This window comes from Equus quagga, chromosome 14 (assembly GCF_021613505.1).
Source record: "Equus quagga isolate Etosha38 chromosome 14, UCLA_HA_Equagga_1.0, whole genome shotgun sequence".
Classification (NCBI taxonomy): domain Eukaryota; kingdom Metazoa; phylum Chordata; class Mammalia; order Perissodactyla; family Equidae; genus Equus; species Equus quagga.
The window spans coordinates 38,615,245-38,628,961 of NC_060280.1; the positions used below are offsets into that span (position 1 = coordinate 38,615,245).

At 38.5% G+C, this 13,717-nt stretch overlaps 1 protein-coding gene across 12 annotated transcripts; it reads right to left on the bottom strand.

Moving 5' to 3' along the window:
• Window positions 1-859: 859 nt before the first annotated feature.
• Window positions 860-6,330, bottom strand: CREBZF (CREB/ATF bZIP transcription factor). 12 transcript variants are annotated; one of them, XM_046686166.1, is made up of 5 exons: window positions 5,018-6,329; window positions 4,726-4,803; window positions 3,570-3,638; window positions 2,180-2,252; window positions 860-1,814 (listed from the first exon to the last, which is right to left on the bottom strand). In XM_046686166.1, the coding sequence occupies exons 1-2, from the start codon at window positions 6,079-6,081 to the stop codon at window positions 4,788-4,790; spliced, it is 1,080 nt and encodes a 359-aa protein (XP_046542122.1). In that variant the 5' UTR covers window positions 6,082-6,329; the 3' UTR covers window positions 860-1,814; window positions 2,180-2,252; window positions 3,570-3,638; window positions 4,726-4,787. The 12 variants fall into 12 exon arrangements, with proteins under 12 accessions (XP_046542122.1, XP_046542121.1, XP_046542115.1 ...); XM_046686165.1 differs by lacking the exon at window positions 2,180-2,252 and adding an exon at window positions 2,839-2,953; XM_046686159.1 differs by having other exon boundaries at window positions 2,839-3,638.
• Window positions 6,331-13,717: the final 7,387 nt, after the last annotated feature.

Below are 13,717 nucleotides of genomic sequence, written 5' to 3' on the forward strand. Positions count from 1 at the left end.
AAATTTAAATTATCTCCAGTTTAACTTTTCTGCACTTCAAAACTGAATGTAAATGACCATTTGCAGTCTAGGTCAGAGCTCAGAGCCCAGTCTGGTATTATAAGACAATAGGGAAAGCCTGATGGAAAGAGTACTGAAATATTCAAGTTCGTATTATGTGAAAAATACTGTGCTGGCCAGAAAAAACACTCTCCAAGTTTCTAATGGAAGACTTTTCCTTTTTAATCCCCAGCTTAGAAGGTAAGTTCCTGGTTTCTGAAGAATAAACAGCACAGTAAAATATAAAAATATAATCATTTGGGAGGGTCTCCAAACTCTGTATTGACAGTGAGTTTGGGAAAAACACCTGAAAATATTTTACTATCTATTTGACTTTTAAGAGTCATGAGATTATTTTGCTTAAAAACCTGACTAAATTAGTGAGACCTTAAACTATAACTTCAAAATGCTGAAACTAGATAATCACACACTTTAAAAGATAATTATTCATTATCAGTGAATTACCCACTCTGTGTTTTAACAAAGCAGTAGTTATGGTCACTAGTGTTGATGCCTAATCTTTGATTGTGGAATTACAATTAGCTGTACTGTTTGTACTCTAGGAGCATCCACTAGTTACTTAAGTATAAGCCGTTAGGAATGTTCTTTACTGCCTGACATCATAGGCACTTAATACACTTAGATTACAAGAAACTAAGAGGATTTAATAAGGTTTGTATAATATCATACAATAACCAAACTTTATAGTCATTTATGATGAATCATTCTGGAAAGAAAAGAAATAAGAGCCTATCTCTTACCCTCCCCCAATTCTATCATCTGCACACTTCCCAAAAAAGAGTCAGTAAGATAATACGACTCAGTCTAGACCAGGTGAAAGAATGTATTAACATAATCCAACAAAAATGAAATTAAACAATCAGAGTTTTGAGTGTTTTTTTCACACTTGTAATAAACTGGAAAAATGTTTCAATTAAATAAAACAACCATATTCCACAAAAAAAGCCACTCCCATCATCCAGAATACTAAAGCCCTTACATAACACTGGAGAAAGTTTAATACAAAACAGTAGAAACTAGTATACCATTCATTAGAAACCTCAAAATATTCAAAAAAATGTCAAGTACTCAGAGAAAAGCTCAAGCCAAACCCTCATAATGCACACATCCTGGTATTACTCTGAATTGCAATTAACTACCCAGACAATCATAATCAATTTTTTCAAAGATATACAGATATAAATCAGTGCATCTATTTAAAGACTACTCTTTATAGTTAAGGACTTTACATTAACTTTTCTACTCAGCAAGGTCTGTCTGTACTTCAGATTAGCTCTCATGTTCCAGGAAACAAATACAAACGCATGATATGCCTTGTGATCACTGATGGCCTGTTTATGTAATTCTACTCCACTAAATGTAATTCCATAGAATGTGCTCTTGATTATGTAACGAATCTAATATGCCTTGATGAAATACTATAATTCTCTTCTCCAATGGTGACAATTTTTAAAAGGTATGCAAAGAAGTGAGAATCACTCCATGAAAGACAAAAAAATAATTTTGTTCCAAAATTAGCTTAGTCTCATGTATTTCTATTAAGTCTTTCAAGGATTCCAGAGAATCTTTTCATATCTCCATTTCTGGAAAGTGAAATCAGTACAGAAGTAATTTGGGAACTTGAAAATGGCATTCATTTTTTTCAGCAGATGCCAAATTTTTGACCGACATGGCTCCCACAATTACTTTGTTACCATCAGTCCAGTCAGTTAACAGGTTGTAGGAAAAGATTCGTTTTTGTAGACACTGCTAAGCTGTTTAAAGAGAAGAGAGAGAGATTAATTTAGTGATTATAAAATGCACAAATATTTAAAATATTTTGAACACTTTTTGTTGGATTATATCAAAGGTGTGACTACATCTTAACAAACGTGGACTTTTTAGTTAAGTCTGGTCAAGGAAGTGCAGAAACAGTAAGTCAATGATAGAAACAGTAGGTCATTATGATGTGTTAGTTCAATTAATGTATGAATTCCTGTCACCATCAGAAGACAAATATTAAAAAGCTACATCTTTAGTCTAGTTCTCTATCATTTTGCCAACAGAGACACAATTAGGAAAAAAAAAAAGTTCCCCAAATACTAAATTTTTTTATCCATTACAGTAAATAGAGCCAAACCTGAAAATTTCAAAGCAGTCTATATTTCAGAAATCTCCTTTATCCAACTACTATTCATTCAAAACACAGTTTTCTAAAAATAGTAAGACAACAGTTTCATATTAATCATAACTTTTTTAATTAACAAGTAGTGAATAGGACACTTTTAAGATATTGTTTACCACATACTGAAATAAACAGATCTGTTGTAAATTCAGAAACTCAAACATTTACAGTAAAATGTGCTTACACATAAATATGACCAAATTTATTTAAAGCCCCTGTTAGATAGGTCCTAAATACATGCAATACCATGTAAAAACAAGACCATGAAGTTGATGTAAAAAATGACAAAATCACTAAGTCACCAAAATTAGAAAAAAAAGAGAATGAAATGGAAACTAAGACAGTTAAAACATAAGGAACCTAACAAAGCAGCTTTAAAAATAGGTGATACTAATCTCCATTTTCAAAAGTTCTTAATCAAGTATTTCCAAAAACTGCCATTTATAAAATGACATTCTAAAAATCTACACTTAGAATGTCAAAGCATCCCAATTCAGAAAGCTTTGACTACTGTTTCTCCCCAGCCCCAAACTTCAAATAATGCAGGAAAAGCACTGACATTAGGAAGAAAATATTCCAAGGGAATGGTATAATCTTTAGAAAAACGCACTTACTGCTTCCAGAACCTTTTAAGACCCACAGTCAGCATTAACAACAATCATTTTTCCTATTTTCATCCATTATTTTCCAATGTCATGTTAGAGATGAATAAACTCTTTGAGCCCATAACTGAAAGATCAACAAACCTGGTTTTATTATGACACCGTATTTTTGTCATTGGTACTGCACAAAATTATATACAAAGAAATATATACAAAATGTTCAAGTATTAATTAAATTTCAATTCAAGGCTTCTGTTTCAAAAAGCTACATTTAACATATTCCATAAAGATAGCACAAATTAGTCATTTCAAATAATTTTTCCAACTACTTTTGGTTTTTATATATATATATATATAATTCAGTAGGCACTAAAAATCCATGCAGCTGCATTGTGAGGGGCTTGCTCCTGCACTTAGGTATAAGCAGGTTCATCACTCCAGGTTGTGAGTTTGGCTACTACCCATTCATGCTCAAGTGCAGATGATTTTACAAAATATGCTGTGATGCACTGGAAACCAGAGACCAAGTTCAGTCTCAAATCGTATTATCTAGCAACAAAACATTTACAGTTGTGCAAGAACAAGGATTCCATTTTCATAACCAAATAACAACAAAATAAAACATTTTATGTGTAAGATAACTTACATCTTTGGACTGCTGGAAAATACTTATTATGAACATTTTAAAATAAAAGACAGCAGAAGCCCTGATATTACCTCTTTTTCCTCATTTCTTATACTACCTTTTAAAATAAAGCAGGAAATGTGGCCAGCAGCTGGTCCCGTCTCTTCTGCCCCAACAGCTGTATCCACTTTAGCACAAAGAAAAACAAGGATGCTAAATACGTATATACTTTATCAAACAGTGATGTTTCACAAAGAATTTCTTAATGCCTCTTACACTGAAGGACACCGTAACTCAATTTATACAACTGGACAATAGATAATAGAGTACTTCAGGGGAAAAATATGTCCCACCTTTGGAAAAAGTGTCCATCGTGTCATTAAGTAGCCAGAACCACTCAATTTTAAAAACTATTTTTAAATAGGACAAATACGTTTAAATATGGAGAATAAGATTCTTTGTGAAGCCTCACTTTACACGTTTTCATTCACATTTCACAACCTTCAATATCTAATCATACAAAAATTTAACCTAAAATTTTAATACAACAAAAATAAAGGTGTTCAACAATTTATTCATACTCAGTGATAGGGTTACCACTGTGCTGGTCCTCAAAGAAACACTTCATCAACCATTCTTATTCCTCCTTCAATTAACTAACACAGGAGTCTGATATGCATATTAATTTCCAACTTCTCTATTGGTGAGAGGTTAAAATCTGTTAATCTGAATAGACTGTATTTCTAGATTTTCTACAGAAAACTAAAAGGCATTCTTGAATATTTAAGAGATTTCTGTCATCTCCAAGCAAAATAGCTATCACATTTGTGCATGCCCCCAATACTTATTGTCAACCTCTGAAAAGTTGCTCTAAAATTGGAATTCCAATTTGCACCTTGTACAACTCGGAACTTCCATTCAACTTCACCTGTTTCACTGTCTCCAAACTGTATCTCTATTAGCAGCTTTCAGTGTACAGTTGGAACCGATGTCATCCAAGGCCATGTCCACACTGGGGACAGAAGAGCTAGGTACACGCAAGTCTGAACAAGGGGACACATTAACAGCTATTTCAACCAGAAGAAGCATCTTAAAGACATTATTGACCAGCACAAGTCTGTTTCCAGGGTGGACAGGGCCCAAATTAAGATTTCCCTCCCACCTTCCAAAAAAGAAAGAAAAAAAAATCACACACACACACAACTTGAGATGTTGCCCATTAAAGTAGACTAAGCAGCAGAGCATGAGCGTTACGTGAAGAGATGGATCCTTACCAGGTTGTGAGGCGGGAACGACTGTTCTGTAACCCCTACAACGGAGCCTGGCAGGAAGGAAATCACCTAAAAAAGAAACTGTCAGAGAGATTTAATAGTCACATGTTATCATTAGGAGTTGGTTACAGTGTCACATTCATGCTTTTAGCTAAACACTTAAAGATTCAATATTACTTTTTTTTTTTCCTCCTCTGAAATGTGTCCAGTGAAGATGTCCCACTAAAGTGTTTTACATGGTGTAAGGGAGTTGAAAGGGGTAAACGCGGATAAAGAGCAGATTACTTGACCCTACATTTTAAGAGAAGACGACGCCTTCCGGGCGCACGCCGAGCAGAACTCCACCGACACCTTATCCTTGTCCACATGAAGACACACTCCTCCCGCCGAGTCGTCCTCTTCCAGCAGGTCCTGCTGCTGCTTTCCCACCGGCAGAGCGTAGTCATGGTCACCGGCGGGCGAGTCTCTGAAGAGCGAGGTGGTCAGCCGCAGTCCCACGCCGCTCAGCCGGCTCAGCAAGCGAGCCAGTCCGGTCTCGTTGGCTAAGACGGCCCGTAGGTAGCGACTCTCCTCCTGCAGTGCCTGCACGCGCTTGCCCAGCTCCCGATTCTCGGCCCGCAGCTCCTGGTTCTCGGCTGCCAGACCCCGCACTCGACTCTCCAGCCCCATCACGTACTCCTTCTTCTTCAGCCGATTCAGACGGGCAGCAGCCGCTGCCGCCTTCCGGGGACTCTTTGTCGCCGCCTGGTTGCTGTCGTTGCCGCTGCTGCCGCCGCCTCCTCCTGGGGACTTTCTCCGCCTCTTTTCGCCGCTGCCACTGTCACTGCCGCTGCTGCAGCCTCCGATCCCGTTTAACAGCCTCTGCAGCAGGTCAGAAAAGCGCTGCATCTCGGCAGCCGCGGCCTCGTCGTCGTCGTCCCCTCTCCACAGGCCGCCGCTATCTGAGCCTCCGCCCGACGAGGAGAGAGGCCCGGGCGAGCTGAGCCCGGGCTCCAGGTGCCAGTCCGGTTGCCGGGGGTCCAGGAGATCCGCCAGTTCCAGCCCGGACAGAAAGTCCATATCCTCCGTCTCCTCCCCGGGGACGCTGGCGACCGCCTCCTCCTCCATCTCTTCGGGCGAGGGCGCGCGCACGGCCGCACCGCCGCGGCCCCCCCTCCCAGCCTCCAACTCGGCCTCGTCGCCGCGGAGCTGCCTGCGGCCGGGAGATCCGGCCGCCGCCGTCTCTTCCTCCGCCGCCGCCGCCGCCGCCCGGGTCGAGTCCGCGGGCAGGGAGCAGGTCGCGGCCGGCGCCGGGCTCTCGCTGCGGGTTAGGGAATCGCCGCCGGAGGCCGCCAGCAGTTTGGTCAGGCTATGCCTCATGGGGCCCAGCTGCGGGCCCACGTAGGCCCCGGCCCCTCAGACCGGGCCTCGCGGGCCCCAAGGACCCCAGGCCCCAGCGCGGGTAGCCGGGGAGCTGGCCAGAACGAAACGGAGAGGAGGGTCCGGGTCGCCTCCCGCCCCACTCGGCTGCTCGACCCCCCGCGCCGGGGCGGGGGGAGGGATAGGAGATCCGAGCGGCGAAGCCCAGCGATGACTCGACCGCGCCACCCAGACAACGGCCTGGCCGGAAGTCAGCCGATCTCTCCCCAGCCCCGCCCACGGCATTTCGCGCTCCACCGGACTCTGGTATCGCGAGAGTTCAGAGAGCGCTGAGGCGGGAGTAATTCCAGCTTTCCAATGGTGTCGTGGTAACAGCGGCAAAAATAACAACAAACACTAGATTTAATGAAAAAGGGGTCTACTCTGTTTCTCTTCTCAGTTCTCTGTATTCTGGCTTCCACTTCTAGTATAACCAGTCTCACTCAGTATTGATCATTTAGATACCAAACTTATGAATAATCTTAAAGTTAGCCTGGGTTTCTCATCAAAGCCAGAAACCATGAAGAAAATTTTGAAAGATTGACTGTTTAAAAATTATAGCAAAAGAAGCAATTGCGCTCCTTTCCTCTCTCGGTAAATGATCAACGGGAAAAAAGAATTGGAAAAAATATGAGACAAAGATAGGTTTTCCTTATAATGCAAAGAGTTCATATAAATCAAGAAAGAAAAAGACTGGTGATCAGATCCCGCTTAAAATTACTCCTTTTCCCTTCCTTTCTAATACAACATCTTTTCACTCAAACACAGAGTTCTAAAAGAAAAAAGAAGTAAATAACTCGTTCATACATAAATTTTTCCAAGTTGTCATTATAAAAATTTCCAAATATACAGAATATGTGAAAGAATAGTGCAGTATCCACTCTAATTCAACAATACTACCCAATGCCCAGGCTCAAGAGGTCAACAATTAACATTTTGCCATATGTGCTTTACCTGTGTATAAATGTTTATAAAAGTTACAGACAAAACACACCACCCCAACATACTTCAGAATGCATCTCTAAAACAAAGCACATTCTCTTTCATAATCACAGTACTATTATCAGGCCTTGAGAAAATTAACAATCATTTGCTAATATTATCTTTTACACACACTATATTCAAATTTTCTCAGCTTTCCTCAAAATAATCATTTATAGGGGATATTTTCTTTTGAGCCAGGATCCAACCAAGGGTCACTTACTGCATTTGGTTATTATGTTTTTGTGGATATTTTTTTCCCATTTCTCAAACTAGAATAGCCCCTTTCACTTTTTAGTTTTTCTTAATATTGGTTTTTTGAAGAGACAGGGTCAGTCGTGTTGAAAAATGCACTACATTCTGGATTTGTCTGTTTCCTCATGGTGTTGCTTATCTTGGTCCTCTAATCCCACAAACTATTTGAAATTTGAAGCAGTTCACAAAAACGTTAGATTACAGTGAAACGAAACAATTCAAATTTTTAAAAAGGCAATGCCAGTGAAAATATAGATAAAATAGGAAGATAAGGAATTCCAATAGGGGGAAAGGTTAGTATCGGAATAGGATAGACATAAAATCTTACGCAGTTACTCAAACTGATCTAACAATAGACTAAGCTTCCCGGCAGCCCAAACAAACAGAGAAACAAACTTTCCTTTGTTTGCTCATGAGTAAAGTATATATGAATTCCTCAACTACTTTTCCAGTTCTTATCTTAAAAAAACGTCTCTATGGGATACTGATAAAGTAGCAGATAGCTTCAACAATAGCTATTTTTATATGACTGTTTCTTTAGAAAACAAGTTCCCGGAAAGCTGGACATTGTTAGGTCCCGAATATCGAGAACAGTATGTAAGCACAGCTTAAGCTTCAATAAATATTTGTTGAATGAATAAATGAAGAAAGTCTCCAGTTTTGGCTGAAGGCATAACGCTAAAGCTCAACTAAATGAAAACAATTCTTCAAGGGGCAAAAGTATGACCTATGGTAGCTAGAAAAATAAATAAATGACCTCCATGTCTTTCTTAACCTTCCCATTAGGAAAGGTCTTGCTAAGAAAGAACAGTGCACAGTTTAAGGTGATCAGTCTGGCCTGCCTTGAGTTGCAGGTGTTTCTTGGGCTAGTAATCCCATCCATCTGCATTCTCTCCTTAGGCAAATTTCAAGATCATGGATTGATTTATTAGATTTTTTCCTAAGTTAGAAGATTTGGGTTTGAATGTACATGGCTTAAGAGCCTCTGCATTTGGATTAAGAGAAAAGTAGAAAACTGAAAGAGAAGGAAGTTTTTACCGTGTAGCTTCAGAAAACAAAAAAGCAAGTGAAGCAAGGGTAAACCTCCCCCAGAATAGCTCCCCTCTCCTTTACCCTTCCTCCCTTTTCTTCTCCTCATTCTTCTCACTCTCTCCTTCACAGCTGTTTTTTCTTTTTCTAGTTATAAAGATCATTGCAAAAGATTCAGGTAGCGCAGAAATGGATAAAATGTAGAAGGATATTACCCACAATCTAACCACCCAAAAATAACTTATTAAAGTTTTGTTATATTATATAAAGAGTTTTTCTGTGTACAGACACACATTGTTTTATTTTATTTCTTTGAACTCTACTGTTTTGATATGAATATATTGTGTGCATCTTTCATGCAACTAAATATAGACCCACATGCTTATATTTGGTGACTGTCTAGAATTCCATTTCATGAACTTTCCAACTTTTATTCAACCAGTTCCTCATTGATAACACTTAGGTTGTACTGAATTTTTCACTATTATAATCCACATGATAATGTTGTACAAACATCTTTGTTCACTTATCCTGTAACTTCCTTAGGATAAATTCTTCGAAGTAGAATTTCTGGGTACAGTTTTTATACATAGATCCTTATTACCTATGGAAAAGTATCTCTCACTAATGGTGTATGACAGTATTTAGTTCCTACACACTCAATTACAGTGTATCTGTTCTTCTTAAAATGTGTCAATCCAAATATAAAAGTGGCATCTTTTTGTGAAATTTGCATTGATTATTAGAACGTTGAATGTTTTTCACATGACCACTTTTGTCTTCTAATGTGAACAGCTTTTTCACCTCTTGAGCCTATTTTTCTCTGACGTGGAAGAAAATGTTTGTAAAGGAAAATTTGTCTTTTTCCTTCTTGATTTATATGAACTCTTTGCATTATAAGGAAAACACCCTTATCTCTTATATATGTTCCAATTTTTTGCCCTCAATCATTTGTTGGGAGAGAGAAGGAGTAAAATTGCTTCTTTTGCTATAGTTTTTAAATAGTCAGTCTTTCAATATTTTCTTCATGGTTTCTGGCTTTGATGTTAAGCCTAGACTTTATTGGCCTAAATAATACTAATGTTTACCTATATGTTTTAGAACTTCTTTAATTATTTCTATTTATGTTTTACTGAGTTTTTAACTACGAGTGATTATTTCATTTAGATCCAGATGGAATTTATTCTGGTATAAACTGTGACATAGGAATATAAGTTTCAAAAAGTTATCTGCCACAATGCAATTTATTGAACAACCCATACTTGCCCCAGTGATTTCCCAACATGTATGCCATATATAAAATTCTTACGTTTAGTTGAATCCATTTCTGGTCTCTTTCTTCTACTTCATTGATCAGTCTAACCACTTTGGAAGCAAAATCACTCCATTTTTATTGCAACTTTATAATAAATTTTAATATCTCATAGGACAAATTTTTCTTTGTTAGTTTTGCTTTATCAGAATTTTCTATCTATATTTAAATATTTATTCTTCCATATAACTTTATAAAATTTTCCAAGTTTATATAAAAGCTGGAATTTTTATGGAAATTGCATTAAACTTATTCATTTATTTTTCCCAGTTATCTTATGCATTTTTTGCTATTGGACTACATTATTTATTGTCTATATTTTCTAAGTGATTTTTGTTGCTACACAGAAAAACTATTGATCTTTTTTGCTAATTTTTAACTGAATACCCCACTGAACTTCCTTAATAGTTTTTATTTTCAGCTGATTCATTCAAATTTTCCTACTGGACAATTAGATCACATTATAATATTTAATGACAATTTCGCCTCCTCTGCGATTCTTATTTCGTTATCTTGACTAATAATGAAATAGCACTTCCACGGGGGCTGGCCCCATGGCTGAGTGGTTAAGTTCGCACACTCCACTTCGGCAGCCCAGAGTTTCGCAGGTTCAGATCCTGGGTGCTGACATGGCACCATTTGTCAGGCCACACTGAGGCAGCATCCCACATGCCACAACTAGAAGGACCCACAACTAAGATATACAACTATGTACTGGGGGATTTGCGGAGAAAAAGGAGGAAAAAAAAGGAAGATGGGCAACAATTGTTAGCTCAGGTTCCAAGCCTTAAAAAAAAAAGGGAAATAGCACTTCCAGATTGATGTCAAATAATAGTCTTGATTGCCAACTTGTCTTATTCCTGACTTTAACAGGAATGCCTCTAGCATCTAGCTGTTGATTTGATATGAGTATTTTTATTAGGTTAAGCTTAATTGCAGGGAACAGAGACCAGTTCAGCTACTTAAAGGCAGAAAAAGATGTAAGACAGAGAATGCATGCTTATAAAGTCATTGGAAGAACTGGAGATGTGGACGTTAGGCTAGGTGATCAAGAATGCTTCTCAGCACAGTGTGGCCAAAGAGGCCCAAGAGGGAGCTGCTATCTTTGCCCCAATTGGGAAAGTGGTAAAATAGCTGGATTGTTGGCTTCAAGTGCACTGCTGCTGCCCAAACTCTCAACCCCTTGTATTAATTATCTATTGCTGCCTAACAAGTTACCCAAAATCTTGAAACAACAATAAATATCTTTAAAAAAAAAAAACAATAAAAATTTATTATCTCTTTAAAGTTTCTGTTGGTCAGAAATTTTAAGTGCCTTAGCTACACAATTGGGCTCTGGAATTCTCATGGAATTAAGTCAGATTTTGGCTGGGGCTGCCATTATCTGGAGGCTTGACTGGGGCTAGAGAATCCACTTCCAAGGTGGCTGACAGGTTAGTCCTGGGTAAAGCTTCTGTTCCCCCTCGGTGTGGGCCTCTCCGTGGCTGTATGAGTGTCTACACTACATAGTAACTGGCTTCCCCCAGAGTGAATGATCCAAGAGACCAAGGAAGCAGCAGCAATGTCTGTTATAATCTAACCTAGAAGTTACACATGATCACTTCTGCAGTATTCTATTGGTCACACGAGTCAGAGCTTACTCACTGTGGAAGAGGACTACACAAGGATATGAATACTAAGAGAAAAGAATCATTAGGTGTTATCTTGGGGTCTGGCTACCATATCCCATAAAACTGGTCAATGAATATTGGGATGCTGTTGCAGAAAAGCCCAATGTCTCCAAGAATGTACTTGGCAGCAACAACAGTTAAAGCAGGGGGAAAGGGCCCCTGCCTCATTGTCCATCTTCCAAATATAACTGCAGACGAATCTGGCAAATATAGTTTGCTTTTGTGTTTCTATTGTTTTAGGTTCTTCCATTTCTGCAATACAAGAAAGCACATTAAAAGAGGGATTGAAACAGATGATGACTACTAATCTATCAAATCCTCCACAAAGACCGTGACTTTCTGGTACTTCACACCACTACATACATCTATTGGATTTTCTACAGCAGAGAATTTGAGCAGAGATGGTAGGGAATGCAGCTGAATCAGGGCTGGAGTTTTGCTGAGTGGATACAGCAGAATGATAAGAGTGCTACAGAGACCAGAGTGCTCATTTTGATGTAGTTTCCCTGTTCATTCATGAACTATAATCTGTAAAGGGTAAGAGGTAAGATCATGAGGGGATCTTAAGACTGGATGAAAACTGAAGACTCAAGGGATTGACAGTATCTAGGGTACTGTAGGATTATGTTTACAAGCACTATATATTGGCATGGATTATGTGCAATTCCCAGTAGTGTATTTCTGTTCCTTTATCCTCCTTTCAAGAAAGTATTTCTGAATGCAAATGAAGGAGAGTTGTACTATTGTGGACTAATCTGGAATGTGATTTATTTTAAAATGACCATCATTTGTAATCAACTAAAATAATAACAAATTACTGATATGCCTTCCAAATATCAAGCCTCACAGTTTCTGCTTCTGAAGTTGAGAATTGCTGCTTTGGTGGAAGAAGGGACAGCAGATGTAGAAGAAGTTTGGATGTTAGAGATCTGGAAGGGTGGGAGCAGAGCTTTTCATGTTCTAATAGGAAGAACTCCTCAAGTGGAAGTTGTCTCATCTCTCACCCCAGGCAACCCAGAGCCAGATCTTGGCTGAGCTGCTCTTACTTCACATTGCCAATTCCAAATCATTTCTCTTCCTCCCTCCTTCAGAAACCTCAGCCCTTTTAAATTTTTAAATATTGAAAATTTGCAATCATACGCAGAAGTAGAGAAAAGAGTCTACTGAATCCCTCTATAGTCCTCATCCAGATTTAAGAATTATCAAGATTTTGCCACATTTGCTTCATCCTCCTACCTTTCCTTGCTGAAATATTTTAAAGTAAAAATCTTAGCCATCGTGTCACTTTATCCCTACAGATATCAGTATACATTTTTAACTGCAAGGTCATTTTTTCCTATAACCACAATGTCATGATTGCAACTAGTAACATCATCATGAATTTCTTGGTATCATTTAAACCCAGTCAATAGTCACTTGTCTCAAAGATTTCTATCTACGGATGGCTTGACTGAGTCAGGAACCAAAAAGTTCTATCCATTCCATTTGGTTGTGATGTCTCTTAAATCTCTTTTAATCTAGCTTAGCATCTCTCTGCCCCTTTTCCCCTAAGCCATTTGATTTTCTGAAGAATCCAAGTCAGTTGTCATGTTGAATGTCCCATATTCTAGATTTATCTGTTTGCTTCCTTGTGGTGCCATATTACTTTTCCCATTAGCCCTATATTTCCCATAAGTGGGAAGTAAGTTCTTAGGATTTAGCTAGCTTAAACTTCAGTCTTTGGCCAGAATACTTCCTAGGAGGCGCTGTTCTTCATGTTGCATCACAGCAGGAGGCATGTAATGTCTAGCTTTCCTGTTTTTAGTAACGCTAGGATTGATCGATGTTTTCAAACGGTGACAGTCTCATTCCTCCATTGTAAAATTCTCCATTATCCTTTCTCCTAATGGTTTCATCTAATGATGATCCATGCCTGAATACACTATTTCACTAGGAGTTACAAAATGACCATTTTTAAAATCCTTATTCCTTTACTTTTATTATCTAAAATTCTTCTGTGGAAAACAAGTTTATCTCATCATATATGGGCCATTTTGTTACCCTAAAGTTTAGGGAGCAGGAAAAGTAGGATAAATCCTCAATCAATTCCTTTTAATAGACTTTTCAGACTAAGGAATCAGTGACCAAGTAGTTTTGTGTTGTTTTTGTTTTCGTTATTGTTTGGCTTTCTCTTTTTCGGTGTATCATAATGAACTCACATATTTTAAAACATTCAGTGTGTTTCACTCAATTGCAGTTATTTTTGATACTCAAATTACTCATCTTTGGTCACTGGAAGCCCCTCCAATCTGGCTCTCTTGTCTTTTTGATAAAATCCCGTTAGTCTTTGGTAGTTTATTTGCTTTCTGAC